Source organism: Eublepharis macularius, chromosome 15 (genome assembly GCF_028583425.1).
Source record: "Eublepharis macularius isolate TG4126 chromosome 15, MPM_Emac_v1.0, whole genome shotgun sequence".
Classification (NCBI taxonomy): domain Eukaryota; kingdom Metazoa; phylum Chordata; class Lepidosauria; order Squamata; family Eublepharidae; genus Eublepharis; species Eublepharis macularius.
In genome coordinates, this window is record NC_072804.1 from 15638022 (window position 1) to 15653312 (window position 15291).

The following is a 15291-nucleotide window of genomic DNA, read 5'->3' on the forward strand; positions in this document are numbered from 1 at the left end:
TAAAATCTAGACTCTGCCTTGGCTCAACCCCTCATCTGCTACTTATCTTTGGTCTCCATTCTTAATTGGCCAGATTCCTCCAAACTGTATAATTTTAGATGCAGAAGGAACCTGGAAGGCCTTCTAGTCCAATCTGTTGCTCAGTGCAGAAATGCACCTGGGTTCTTTCTATGTCAGCTTCACTTATCCCACCAGTCCCAAAAGACAGTATTCTTTTTCTGTATCAATAGTTCTCAGATCTGTTGCTTAACTGTCAGGGCATGTATCAATTAGCACAGCCTACCATTTTAACATTATGAACCCAGATCAAAAGAATGCAACTTCCTCTTTTTAAAAAAAAAGTACCGATCCTCTTTCATTTGATCGTATTCCAAGATGGCAAAGGAGAACTAAAGTGTTTTTCTTTCCTGTCTGCTACACTTTCCCCAGTTTAATAACTTTCCCTTTGTCTGATGTACGGGAGCTTTAAGCTTCAAGACCCAGCTAGTCATTGCTAAATGTAAATAGGCCCATAAGAAAATTATATTAAGTTTGCACAATTGATCTTTCATCACTCTAAATTGTACCTTTTAAAATCTCCTGTAGCGTCAGCCTAAAATACTCCCAGCGCTGAGAGTCATCAAGCGGAGCAGGGTCACTTTGGGAAAACCCATTTTCAGTGATGTAAATTATAGGGTGATTATATGTATCCTAGAACAAAGGAACAGAAGTTTTATTCAGCACAGATGTTAAGAAAAGCCCATAAAATCAGGTGCATTACCCCCTCTCTTATTTAAGCCACAACCCCAAACTGGTTTTCATCAAATTGCACTGACCCTATTAACTTAATTTTCCACGAACTGACCTTTTACCACTAACAATGGAACAGCAAAACTGTGCAAATATCCATGAAGACAGAGAAATTACTTTTTTTAATGAGAATACTAAAATATCTTTCTACCTCTGCGTAACGTCTGCTTTATTGTCATTGCTTTTTAACCCCTCGGTCGGGACCAAACTGTGGCTAATTCCCCAGACAGAAATTATTGGAATATGCTACATACACATCTAGGAACTGGAATCCAAAGGGCAGCTCCGGTGATGAAATGACCCACTGTGTGCACACACATGGCCCCTCACAATGTAAAGAGGACCAACATAAAGAGATCATCTTTAGCAGGGACGACCTTGCCAAGTACAAATAGATCCAGCCACAACAATCCCATTGAACTGCAGAGAATAACGATATTATTTCCTTATTTTATTTATTTTATCCTGCATTTCTCTTGCAAAGCAGGACCCAAGGCAGCTCACAGTAATAAATAAATAAAAGTGTCTAAACTTCCACCAAGGTCATGTTGTTATTGTGTGCTGTTATCATTTGTGTCTGTGTTACGTGCTGTTAAGTTGCCTCTGAGCTATGGTAACCCTACGGATAAAAGACTTGCAAAATGTCCTATCATTAACATACTTGCAAACTGGAGGACGCGGCTTCTTTTATTGAGTCAAGCCATCTTGTTTTAGGTCTTCCTCTTTTCCTACTGCCTTCCACTTTTCCCAGAATTATTGACTTTTCCAGAGAATCCTGTCTTCTCATGATGTTACCAAAGTATGATAGCCTTAGTTTTGTCATTTTAGCTGTTATAATTTAATCTGATAAATTATCTGATCTTTTATTGCAGCTGGGGCACAAAATGAGAAGGATACCCAAAGAGCTTATGGAATCCTCATATTATCTTAGTTGCCTAGCTTGTGAGTGGTACCAATTGAGTTCTGGATGGGCACACTGGGTTGCATGCCAGAAGGGGCTATGTGTCCCATGTTTATTACAACATGCACCCAATAAGTTCAATGATGGCTAGATAAGCCTTTTAACACTTTCTCTAGCCATGCTGTTCCATGCCCTAACTCTCCCATCTTCCTCAATTATTTACTTTACTTCAAGTAAGATGGGGGTGGTGGAGAGTTCCCTCAAGTCATAGCTAACTTATGGCAACCCCTGGTGGGGTTTTCATGGCACGAGACTAACAGAGGTGGTTTGCCATTGCCTGCCTCTGCAACCTGGTCTTCTTTGGAGGTCTCCCATCCAATAACTAACCAAGGCCTACCCTGCTTATTTTCTGAGATCTGAAGGTTAGGGCAGTGTAACATATATTGTCTCTGAAAATGGAAAAGCCAGTGAGCCATCATAAAGAATGGATTTTGATGAATTTATACTCCAGTAATTTATCTAGTCCAATTCTTCTGATATTCCATGAGTTAATTGGATATATTGTTTTAGGTAATGCTTACTTTTTGCTGGCTTGATTCTTTGCTTAGGAAGAGGTGGAATAGACATTTCTATTAAATTACTAGTAAAACAATACTTAGTAACATGTTCATCAAAGGGGATATTCATAATCATGATTATATACCAATTACTGGTGGTGGAGGAGAATGCCCTCAAGTTATAGCTGATTTATGGCGACCCTGGTGGGGTTTTCATGGCAAGGGACTAACAGAGGTGATTTGTCATTGCCTGCCTCTGCAACCTGGTCTTCTTTGGAGGTCTCCCATCCAATTACTAACCAAGGCCGACCCTGCTTAGCTTCTAAGCTCTGATGAGATCAGGCTCTCCTGGGCTATAGATACTAGATATTTTGAAAACCATGGTTCTGTTTCTCTCCTGTTGATTGCTAGACTTCAGCTAGCCCCAAGACATAGAGGGAGGGAGTCAGTTTGGTGTAGTGGTTAAGAGCAGCAGGACTCTAATCTGGAGAACCGGGTTTGATTCGCTACTCTTCCGCTTGAAGCCAGCTGGGTGACCTTGGGTCAGTCACAGCTCTTCCAGAGCTCTCTCAGCCCCACCCACCTCACAGGGTAACTGTGGGAACAATAACAACATACTTTGTAAACCACTCTGAGTGTTAAGTTGTCCTGAAGAGCGGTATATAAATCGAATGCTATTATTATGTTATTATTTAAAGTGCCCTGCACCTTGAATTGAGGCTGGATGCAAATTAGGAGCCAATGTAGATGGAACAAGACTGGACTGATGTGGTCCACAATACTCTCTACCTACTGTAGCATCCAGACCATCTTCAAAAGCAACTTCATGTCGAGAGCATTGCAGTAGTCTAATCTAGATGTTACCAGAATATGTTCTAAGCTAGTGATAAAGAAAGACCCAAAGCCATACCTTGATGTATTTCAGCAAGTGGCGCAAACCCCATGGAACCACAGCCAGCCAAGAGCTGCCAGTTGCTACAGGCCAGGACGGATCTGTTACTTCTTCTGCTTCTTTGTCTTCAGTTGTACTTGGCTGACTGCATGAGGAATCCTGGTTCTTAATTTTGCGGGTAGTATAATAATTCAGAGAGAAGAAATCAGCAGTGCCTTTGATTGTCATCTTCTCTTCCTCGGTAAATTCTGGAAGCCTTGATGATGAATAACCTTGCTTTTTACTCATGGCGGAGATCTTGGATTTCATGATGGCTGGATAGTCACCATTCAGAAAGATTGGGGTAGCAAACCAATCCAGGCAAAACCCAATATGTCTCTTAGCTGCTTCATGGTCCGCAGGAGAATTTGGATGAAAAGGTTCTGCCCAGTCCGAGTTGAGTGCTATAGACACAAGCCCGCCATGCTGTTTCCGGAATAGTTTATCATAAGCGTGCCAGGCTGAAGCGTGAGCTTTGATCATGTTATGAGCAGACAGGTAGGCTCCCGTACCAGGTGCTTTAACACCTGGGGCCATAGTGCCTTTTTCATAGCCAAGCTCTGCAACAACATACGGTTCGTTGATGGTGATCCACAGCTTCACTCTGTCCCCAAAGGTTCTGAAGCAAAACTGGGCATACGCCTCAAAGGCTTCCACGGTCGCACTCGATCTCCAGCCCCCCCGATCTTCTAAACTTTGTGGCAAGTCAAAGTGATACAACGTCACCATGGGCGTCACACCATTGGCTAGCAGGCTGTCAATCATTTTGTCATAATAATCGACTCCTGAAACAGAAAGCAAGATGATCATATTCACAGTGGTGCACAGTATACCAGGCCTGGGTCTTCTGTAGCCTTCATTTTTTTTCCGTCAGACTCGTAGGCTCTAACCTCGTTATGAAATTTTCCTTACAGCAGCAGTCACAACTCTTAGCATCACCTTTATGAAAGGTAACACCTCTTAGCATCTCCTGTATTTCAAATAAAACTTACAGCAAACCTGAAAGACAGACCATTATCATCACCACCTTACAGGTAGGGGAGGGCTGAAGCTCAAGAGACGGCGGCTTGCCTAGTGGCACCCAATACATTTGTAGATGAGGTCAGGTTTGAACTGGGAATTTCCTGTCTGGATCCAGAATTTGGGCAACCAACAGAGGGAGTCTAGTTTAGCATTATCAGCTCTCTGAGTAGCCTGGATGCTGCATCCTGCCAGCAGCGGGGCTGGCCTCCGAGAGGAGGAGATGTTCCCTGAGGAAGACCATTTCCTTCTTATATTGGAGGAAAGCAATTCTGCTGGTGAAGCAGTTCTGTGAGCTCAAACCTTTAAAACAACCTCCTCTTAAAACGAGCAAAGCCATGCATATATATTTATTCATATATACAGCCTTTATTTTACAAACACTCCTTGCCAGGGGCGTTCATAATATCTGGAGTGGGAGAGAGTTAACCTACGGAAGCAACCAAAGGGACTCAAGAGCTGTGAAACAATACAGGAGATCGACAGCGGCAGGTGCTCACTTTAATTCTCAATGTGTTTCCAGCACCAATTCTTCTCACGGGAAAAATTACATCATGGATTGCAAAACTAATTCATCTCAGCAAGTAGTTTTGTAATGAGTTTGGCTACCCATGGCTGAGCTTGCCCCAAGACACAGTGGAATCAGTTCCCATGTTCAGATGCAAATTGTTAAATCAACCAGAGTCCTAATAACACTCTTGCTTAGGTCTTACACCTTGCTGGTGGTGCCTGGCCCCAGGGAAGCTTGCCTAGCCTCAACAAGAGCCAGAACCTTCTCGGTCCTGGACCCAGCCTGGTGGAACTCTCAGTCTGCTGAGACTCAGGCCTGGACAGACTTGTCATCGTTTTGCTGAAGACAGAGATGTTCCACCAGGCATATGGCTGAGGTTGGGGCTTGGACAAGTTCTTCCTGACAGTCTCCTGGGGGGGGGGCGGTATTGTGCCCTCCTGCCCCCATTTTTGCCACCAGTTGATTATCCTTACTTCTCCAACCCCAAATATCCTTACTTGCAGCTGTAATGGAGAGCCAAGCTACAAGACCAGGACGCCTACATTTCCCATCAAAACTTGAGGGAAGCTGACAAGTGTCCAACCTGTGTAAGGCGTCACTTGTAGCTTGGCTCCAAGAGGTCAGCATTGAGCTTCAGGGGCTGTCAGTTAGAATATAAGGGAACTTGATGCATTCAGGAGCAAGCACATTTTTTGCTAAGAGCCAATTTCTCACTGTTGGTTTTGGTTTGTTATTTTTTTTATAAAGGTCCAGATGTCTTGCTCTCCACTATTTTTACAGGGACAGTGTTCAGCATTAAACTTATTCTGTTTCTGCAGCTGCACTATAAGGCCGGCCTTATCTCAAGCATGCCAGCCATCCTGCGTTTAATGCAGCATCTGATGCAGCAAGATGCCAATAGACCTTGCACACGTTGGTGCTCAGCCCCCCACCCCACCCCAAAAACACACACAGTCTTCTTGATGATAATCATAGAATCATAGGGTTGGAAGGGGCCTCCAGGTCATCGGGTCCAACCCCCTGCACAGTGCAGGAAATTTACAAATTACCACCCCATCCCCCACCCCCACACACCCAGTGATCCTTGCTCCATGCCCAGAAGATGGCAAAACACCGTCAGGATCCCTAGCCAAACTGGCCTGGGGAAAATTGCTTCCTGACCCCAAAGTGGTGATTGGCCTTACCCTGCGCGTGTAAGAAGGGGCCAGGAGAACTAAGCACTGATGTAGCCCTTCCTGCCCTCCCTCTCATGATCTGCCCAGGTTCAGAGAATCAGCATTGCTGTTTAGATGGCCATCTAGCCTCTGCTTTAAAACCCCCAAAGAAGGAGAGCCCACCACCTCCTGAGGAAGCCTGTTCCACTGAGGGACCGCTCTAACAGACAGGAAGTTCTTCCTAATGTTTAGCTGAAAACTTTTTTGATTTAATTTGTTGAAAGGACCGCTGATGTTAAGACATGTCACTCCTATCCTCACCTCCTATCCCTTTGGCCATCTCACTGGGCTCTACGGAAACTAGGAATCCTGATAACTAACAACAGACTGGAAATGTACATGCTTTAGGCTTGCGGTTATCCAGTGGAAAAGGAACGGGTCTACTTTGACCCGCCCTCAGCAAAACACACCTGAATCACACATGAAGTTGCCTGATACTGAATGTAACCGTCAGTCCATCAAGGTCCGCACTATCTCCTCTGACCAGCAGCCGCTCTCCGGCAGAGGTCCTTCACATCACCTCTTACCTGTTCCTTTCAATTGCAGATGCTGGGGATCGAATCTGGGGGTTTCTGCATGCAAAGTGGAGGCTCTTCCCCTGAGCCACAGCCCTTTCCCTTTGACGCAGGTGGTCGGTTTCTATTAACTCCTGCCAAAGTTTGATCGAATTTTGGTGCTGCACTGAATTCACTAGGCAGTCTTAGATAAAAAACTGTACTCTCCGCTTAAGCCCCATGTCTTTGCTGGGGATAACAATCCTGATCTACCTTACAGGGCTCCTGTGTCCATTACTTAAGATCATTGTTTTTTATGTTCAAAGTGGGTGTCTTGAAGCTAAGTAGGATACATTGTAGGCCGAATCCAGAGGCACCGTACCACCAGTAGTACAGCAATTGAACTGATGGAATAGCACTTCTATTGTAGTGAAGGGAAACGTGATTTTGGTCAATTTTCCTCTCCTCAAATCAAGCCTGAATCCTCCCTAGAAGCTAAAATGACAAAACTGAGGCTATCATGCTTTGGTCACATCATGAGAAGACAAGATTCTCTGGAAAAGTCAATAATGCTAGGAAAAGTGGAAGGCAGTAGGAAAAGAGAAAGACGTAAAATGGGATGGCTTGACTCAATAAAAGAAGCCGCGTCCTCCATTTTGCAGGTTCTGAGCAAGTCTGTTAATGACAGGATGTTCTGGAGGCCTTTCCTTCAAAGGGTCGCCATGGGTCGGAGGTGACTTGATGGCACATAACACACACACCCTCTCCTCACTTTGCCTCCTATGCCATTCTTGAGGGTCTATTAACTCCCTGGACCAGAAACTGGGGGGGCAGAGGACCACTGGGCTGGAGGGAGGAGGTCCCGTGCCTCCACCTTCACTCTGACTGTGGAGCTTTAGATCCAACACTATTTCAAATACAAAATTCAGAGCCAACCTAAGAACAAAAATAATCTTATCGGACATTTTTTTTTAATAATTTTTATTTTTCAATATCTAACATACAAGACTACAATAACAGTAACTACAAAAGACTACAATAGCACAAGGGAAGGGAAAGAAGGGAGAAAAAAGAGAAAGGGAAGGGGGGGTGGAAAAAAGGGGAAGGTAACCTACAAACACTAAACGCTACATTTCAATGCTTTCCCTTCATACTGCCATAGTGAAAAAATAGCTTAATAAAGTAGTGACGGAGTGGTTGATCATACAAATTACAAATTACAGTTCAAATTAAATCTTTTTCCCTCCCCTGGGCCTCGGGCGCAATTCCCTCTGCGCAGCTACCGCCGGAGCGCTCATTGCCTCCCCCCTCCCTTCAGGCTTCGGATCCTCTTCTTTTTGCTTGGTGTCTGGTCCAAATTCTGGATTTTTATCCACAAAATCCCTTAGCTGATCTTCCGAATTAATCTTGTAAGCTTGATCTTTATAACTAAACCCGATTCCTTCCGGGAGTAGCCATTTATACTTTATGTCACGTTCCCTCAAAAGAGCTGCCAACTTCTTGTACTTAAATCTTCTCTTCCGAACTAGAAATGGAACGTCCTTCAATATCTTGACTTTATTTCCCAGAAAGTCCAATTCCGCATTGTATGAATTATATAGGATACTGTCCCGGACCCTCCTAGATGAAAACTCGATAACAATCTCGCGAGGCAGCTGCCGCTTTGTTGCATATTTTGAAGATGCCCGACGGACTCCCAAAATGGCGCTTTTCACTTCTTCTTTAGTTGCCCTCGCGGGTGTCGCTAAAAGTTCCGAGGCGAGATCCCATAAATCCTCTTTTTCCTCCTCTTTAACATTCTGGAGACGCAAAATGGTTTGTGTTCGCTCCACTTGCAGTCCGATCAGCTGGTTTTCCACCAACTTTAATTCCCTGTTCGTTGCTCTCGTAAGTGACGCACTTTCCCGGGCAGACTTCTCTGCCCCCCCCCCGCTGTTTCTTTAATGGCTTTCACATCACTTTCAATTAAGCCCACCCTTTGATCTGTTTCATTCAGCTTGTCAACAAAGGGTTTTATGGCTTCCATAACCGCTCTTTTAACCAGTTCCTCAAGCGTCTCGCCCCTCTGCAAGGCCACCGTAACTGACTTGCCAAGAGCAGGACTCTGCTTTTTCGCTGCCATTTTAGGGGGGGGGGACCGCCAATCTTCCGAGACTCTATGAGGGGGGAAAAATCCAAGTCTTCTAACCTTCAGACCCCACCACTCCTCACATACGCTTGTAGTAACAGAAGGGATTCGCTTACTTGCAGGCTTTCGCCTAATCCTGTTCCTTGCCGTTTTCCATAGCCCGGCAGCACACTAGGTGCCGCGCTCATCTGCCGGCCTCCATAGGGACCAACGGGCAATTTACCCCCTGCCTCGATCTGTCAGAGGGCTCTTCCCGCCGCGCCCCGGACTCAGACTCCCTGCCTGAGAGTCTGGGGGCTAACCTTTGCAGATCAGCCGCCCGGCCAGGCGGCTCGGCCGCTTCTTCTCGGACCTGCCGAGAGGAGCGTCCGACATGGCTGCGAAAACGAAACCGAATCATCTTATCAGACATTTTAAAAGGAATGAGATCATCAGAGATTCTGGAACCTGAGAGCCAAACTACAAGTGACGAATGACACTTGCCTGGCAAGTGAACAGACTTGCGTGTATTCCTCCCTGTTCACTTGCCATTCACTTGCGCTCCACTTGGAATACACTTGAGTCTGTTCACTTGCCAGGCAAGTGTAATTCGTCACTTGTAGCTTGGCTCTGAGACCGAGGGCCAAACTACAAGTGACGAATGACACTTGAATGGCAAGCGTATTCCTCCCTGTTTGCTTGCCCTCCACTTGCTCTCCACTCGATCCATTTGCCATTCAAGTGTCATTCGTCACTTGTAGTTTGGCCCCGAGTGCCAAAATAGCCCCCTCCACAAGAGTTTAAGAAAAAAAATCAAATAACCAAAGGACAAGTTTGCCACCCTTGAACACCCCAAAATCTGCTCTCTGAAACTGATCACCTCACTCTATCAGATTGTTGTGGTTAAAAAAGGTTATTTTAAAAAAATCAAAAACAAATATTTTTAAAAAGTTTTCCCAAATCCATGGTTTAGATGCAAAACAGTTTCTGAATCAGCTTCTGCCATTTTTTAAAAAAAACTTTTTTCTGAAGTTCTTAATTCTTCCATTGCTCTTTGAAAAAAAATGTTTATCCAAAGGAACGGTGGTGGCCTTTTCCATGCAAGGCTGATAGAGTTTCTTCAACAGATCACTGCTCAGCAGAAACGAGATCCTGCCTAATGAAAAGCGGCCGACTTGGAGAGCCTTCCGTGCCCTTTTGCTAAATTTAAAGTTCATAATATTAATCAGAAAAGTGTTTACAAGAAGAACCAAGGGGGGGATTCTAAAAAATTACCACTGAATTTGAAAGCAAATTGTACTCTCGCATCTCATCATAACAGCATCTTTTAAACTTGCCCGAAATGACAGAACCTGTCCCCACGTCCCGTTGCTGTGAGCTGGACAACCATGATGATGTTCTCGGTTGGAAAGACTCCTCCATTTCATGGGGAAATGAAAAGTTGCTCCTCATGGGAAAAGACTTGATAAAAGATGGATCTGGTTTGTAGGTTCTTAGTGCCATGTACAAAATGCATTTTTGAACCTTGGCTGTCGTCCCAAATGAAGCTAAATTTTTTCAGCCCAGTTAGCGTTGAAAGGGTAGGGAGACAGTTCAGCTGTAGGGGCTCTGTTGAACGATGGCCCGGCATCTCTGAAGGATGCCTATTGGGCAGGGGGAGAGACAGACATAGAGCCCCCCTCCCAATGGCTCACTTACTCACTTCCCTGCTCATGTCAAAACAGGCAAAAGCACAGCCGGTCCTCAATCAACCTGATCCTGAACCCCCTCCCCCCCATTTATGCTTTGGGGCAAAAGGGATGTGATCAGCATACTTGGTACTCTGAATTTGATATTTATTGTTTTATTGATTTAGAAGAAGATATACACCACCTCCCCCTGAGATGGCTCGTGAAGCAAAATAATACCAGACAGAGCCAGTTTAGTGTAGTTGTTAAGAGTGGCAGGACTCTAATCTGGAGAGCCGGGTTTGATTCCTCACTCCTCTGCTTAAAGCCAGCTGAGTGACCTTGGGTCAGTCACAGCTTCTAGGAGCTCTCTCAGCCCCACTCACCTCACAGGGTGATTGTCAGGAGGATAATAATGACATACTTTGTAAACTGCTCCAAGTGGGAGTTAAGTTGCCCTGAAGGGTAGCATATAAATCAAGTGTTATTATTATTATTAAAATCATAAAAATTCCAGCCACAAAAACCTAGGCAAACTGTAAACTCAGCCTTAAAAAACCACCAACTTATATAATCTTTATGAAATAGACCTCAGGCTAGAAGCAGACGGTAAAATGATTAAAAATGATGGGACACCTGAGTTTTTAAAAAAAAAACTTTGGCAAAAATAAATGTGTTTCTGCCTGGTGTCCAAAGGAGAATAAGGGGTGTGTCAGGTGAGCCTCAAGGGGAAGAATATTCCAAAGCAAGGTGCAACCAGTGGAAAAAACCTGTCTCTGGTCCCCACCTGCCTCACCTCTGTGAGGGCAGGTGGCATGAAATGTAACTTACACACACTTGTGTGGGCCTGATACACAAGGATTACCAATTACTGGGCCTTGCTGTTGCCCATTAAAATAGCAATCTCATAAAAACCACAATACAGACTTTTTTGGTTGTCCATTCAATCCTTCCTTCCCCCTGCTGTTTTTTCCAACAGGGAAGAAAAGAATATACCCTTCTGGGGCGGGAATATAGATACTTCTGTGTTTTCCCCAGGAATGATCACAATTCAGAACTGGCTTCTTCTAGGGAGAAAAAGGCAGGGGAGAAAAGGATCGTCCTTCTCTGCCCTCCCCCCTCCCCACGGCCTCTCTCTTCCTTGATGCAGCAATCCTGATGGCGACTCCATTTTAAAATAAACAGGCTTGAAAGTATGACACATATTTGAATGCCGAGTCTCTTAGACTGGTATCACATGTGCTTGAAAGGTGATGGCACATCCTGCATAGCCATTTTGACCTCGTTCTCAACCAAAAACACCTGACTGCATTCACTCGTATCCACCTCCCCTTCTCTTTTACCTTCTTGCTCCTATTCACTAGGGTGGTTACCCCCAGCATCTTCCTTTAAAGAAAAAAATGGGGGGGGGGACATTTATGTTGATGGGACTGAATTTTTTTTAAGTGACCAAAAATATGTGATTTTCAAACTAGCACATATCAATATCCCTTACCCATTCATAAATGGTAACAGTATAAACAACCTAGAATATTGACTGGCACCAGGTTAAAAAAAATCCAGATCATCCCATAATTACCCTGAACAAAGCTGCAATTTCCAAACTGCACTGCAGAATAGCACATTGGATTAATTATGCCAGACTGTGGCAGTAACCTTGAATTAAAGCAGCACAACTTTCTATTTTAAAGGAACAATTGCCTTTCTGGTTGATGAAACCTGTCGTCCCATCAGGTAATAGACGTGACCAGGAAAGAGAGAAGCGATAATGAGTCAAGCCAAGCTGTTTGATACATTTCAAATCTTCCTCCCACAGAGTGTAGCTGCTACAAGCGACGTCACCAGTCTGGTTCTCAAAAACACGATCTCCTGCCTGGTGGGTGAACGTGTCCCAAGTGCTGGGGCCTTTCCCATCTGCATTCCAGCCTCCTGTTGAAACACAAAACAATGGTTACGTTTTGGGACACAGAAGAAGCACACGTGGAATGTCAAACTGGACAGAGAAGCCGGCAAGAAAAAAAGAATCAGACGGCGCTTCATTCACAGCTTCAGTTTCAGCGGTAGTTCCTCTAGCTGAAGAACTAGGCATACATTTTTATACAAATGTATAAACTAGGCATACATTTTTATACACATCCTAGGCATACATTTTTATACAAAACCAGATGTTTGTATTATTTTTCTTTCTTTTTTTCTTTAATTTCCATTCTTCCCTTTTTCTGTTTCTCTCTCTATCCGTTTTTCTTTATTTTTTCTTTTCTCTGCCCTTTTTATTGGGCTTTTAATCTTATCAATTAATAAAATAAGAAATATTGGGGGGGGGGGAAACCAGATGTTTGTGACGCTTTATATGAAGTAACTTTTTGGTCCTCCCTTATTGCAATTATTGCCTTTAAACATCATGATGTGACATCCTCCCATGGGTCGGTAATGACTCAGTGCTTGGTCAGGGAACTACCTTTACCTACCCTTAACTCACATGTCTATCGATTCATTTAGGGATATTCATATACAGGGTTTTTTTTCAGCTGGAACGCGGTGGAACGGTGTTCCGGCACCTCTTCAAAATGTTCACATGGCCGGTGGCCCCGCCCCCTGATCTCCAGAGAGAAGGGAGTTTAGATTACCCTCCGCGCCATGTGGCGCGGAGGGCAATCTAAACTCCCCTCTGCCTGGAGATCAGGGGGCGGGGCCACCGGCCATGTGACCATTTTCGCCAAGGGCGATTTAAACTTTAAAAAACTCCCCCTTGTTCCAGCTGACCCAAAGTGACGTCATTGTGCGGTCCTGAGTTCCACCCCCTTATTTCCCAGAAAAAAAGCCCTGATGGTATCTGATTGTATCGCTTCACATTTTGTAAGCCACCTTGTATCTCAGTGAGAAAGGCAATAAAAAAAGTAAATCCATCACTTCTTATGTGCGGGTCCACCCTAAATTAAGAGCATTGGTGTATTTTTTAACAAATATCTCCAGAAGCTGAACGAAGACGTACATGAGTTGCAGTGGTCTGTAAGGCCACAAGGGAATAAAACATGGAGGACGTTACAGATACAATCCAGGACTACTTGCATCCCTTGCGGTAAACAAGAATCCTTAACGTGGTTTTGCTTTTTTAAATTAAATTGGAGCCTCTGAAAAATACTCTAACATCACTAGATTTTTTTTTTAAAGCTGGTGCCATCAGTGCTGGTCTTGGGGGGGAATGGGAATCAACAGCTCTGGCCATGGGGTCAGAAGAGGCGGGGGAAACAGGCTGTCCCTTTGCAACTGAAGTACACATTGTCACCTAAAAGGGTCCCTTGCAATCCAGAATCTAAAATTACTTAACTACATCACTGACTGGGGAGAAGAGTATCTCGTTAAGCCCCGTATCAACCTAGTAAAGGTGATTTTTTTTCCCCCTCCCAAGTGGAGGTGGATTGCATCAAACACATCAGTACGTATCAAAGAGCACCCTTAGGAGAGGACCAATCTGTCCAGCAAAGAGGCACTTTGGCTTGTCTGGGATGTCCTCTGAAAGTCCTGACAGTCTGTTAGAAAGAACGGAAATGCCATTATAAGCCATGGCCCTAGGCATGCGGGAGATGAATGAATGTAACAGCGCCTCTGCGAAATGTCTGCCTTTCGCTTAGACAAGCGTCTGCAGGAAGAAGAAAAAAAACCTGCAAAGGTTTGCACCAAATTAAATTTTACACCAGGTTTTTGCAACCTTTGCATAAATTTTGTGTCCTGATAGTTTAAAGATATTTCATAGTGATTTCAGAGTCTTTGATAGAGGTCACTATTTAAAATGTCATTATAGGCTATTTGATCATACATATCTCTCTTCTTTTTTTAAGAGAAAAAAATCCCTAGTGTAGAGCTAGAGTGGCTTGATAGAAGAAGCCGTGAACCAGGAAATGCTCTGTTCAAACGTGGACTCTGATGCGAGCTCACCAGGTGGATCCAGGCAAAATCTTTACTCTCTCCGCTCTCCTGTCGCCCTACCACACAGGATTGTTGTAAAATCTAAGGTTATCTAAGCTGAGTGGGCAGGGCAATAGGTGCATAGCTGTTTTTATTTTTTAAATGTTATTAATGTTTATATTGCTGCTAAATTTTATTCTATTTTATTGTACATTTTAAAATGTTGTGATCCACTCTGAGCCCGCTTGCGGGGAGAGCGGCATAAAAATTAAATAAATAAATAACCAAGATAATTTTAGATGGAGTGTTTCAAGATACCAAAGTCTTATATAAAAGTATGATAAAAATGCAATCGCATGCCTTTCAGCCCCAGTATTCATACTCCCAGGGAAACTCTACTTTGCCCCAGTAGATTCTATATCCACAGTAAACCCCTAAACATAATATACTTATATATAGGGCCAATGGCTGTAGAGGGGAAGCAGGAGCAGGTACTCAGGCCTTTGTCGCACATGGTCTGCACACACATAAAGTGCACGTCTATGCTCTGTTCCTGTGATTGGGATTGAATATGCTTGTGCGAGAGTAGCATAAATTCACACTGCAGAGAGTGAAGCCAGTGTACTCTCCATCGACTCACACTGCCGGATCCATGAATGTATTGTGCAGGTAGGGGTGAGGCCAGGGAACAGGATGTGGACGGGAGGGATATGCATTCTGATGGTAGGAAGAGAGGAGGATGAAACAGGGATAGGTTGCTGGCAACTAGTGTGTTATTCCTCCAGGAGTCAACAGGTGGAAGCAGAGGACCCATTTCCTTTGCTCATCTCAGGGTTTCCAGACTCTTCCTAAGGCAGGTAGGATCTCCTTCCCTCTGCTCACCAGCACAGCAGGACAGCTGTCTTCCAACCTCTCCTTCTCCTTTAGTTTTCCTAGGGCTACATTCTGAGCCTTCTCAACTTCCTTCCCCAGTATGCAATTGACTCCTCCTCTCCTCCTTCCAGGGACAGAAGAGTGCCTCTTAAGTCAGGTTGAGAGCAATGATGCTCAACCTCACAAGAACCTTTCTGGATGCCAAGGGAATCAGAAGGGCTCTGTTTTCCCACCAGGGTTCCCTGGGAAGAGGGAATGGCAATTAAGACTGTGCTATGGATGTGAGAAATGGAGTCCATCAAAACCTTAACAAGAATCTGT

At 44.3% G+C, this 15291-nt stretch overlaps 1 protein-coding gene across 3 annotated transcripts in view; it reads right to left on the reverse strand.

Moving 5' to 3' along the window:
- LOC129343294 (cytosolic beta-glucosidase-like) overlaps window positions 1–15291 on the reverse strand; it is a 127312-nt gene that overhangs the window by 32160 nt on the left and 79861 nt on the right. For all 3 annotated transcript variants that reach the window (XM_054999440.1, XM_054999442.1, XM_054999441.1), the window contains 3 exons: window positions 11893–12120; window positions 3158–3963; window positions 567–690 (listed from right to left, as the gene is read on the reverse strand). In XM_054999440.1, the coding sequence (XP_054855415.1) occupies window positions 567–690; window positions 3158–3963; window positions 11893–12120 (1158 nt within the window). The remainder of the gene's footprint in view (window positions 1–566; window positions 691–3157; window positions 3964–11892; window positions 12121–15291) is intronic.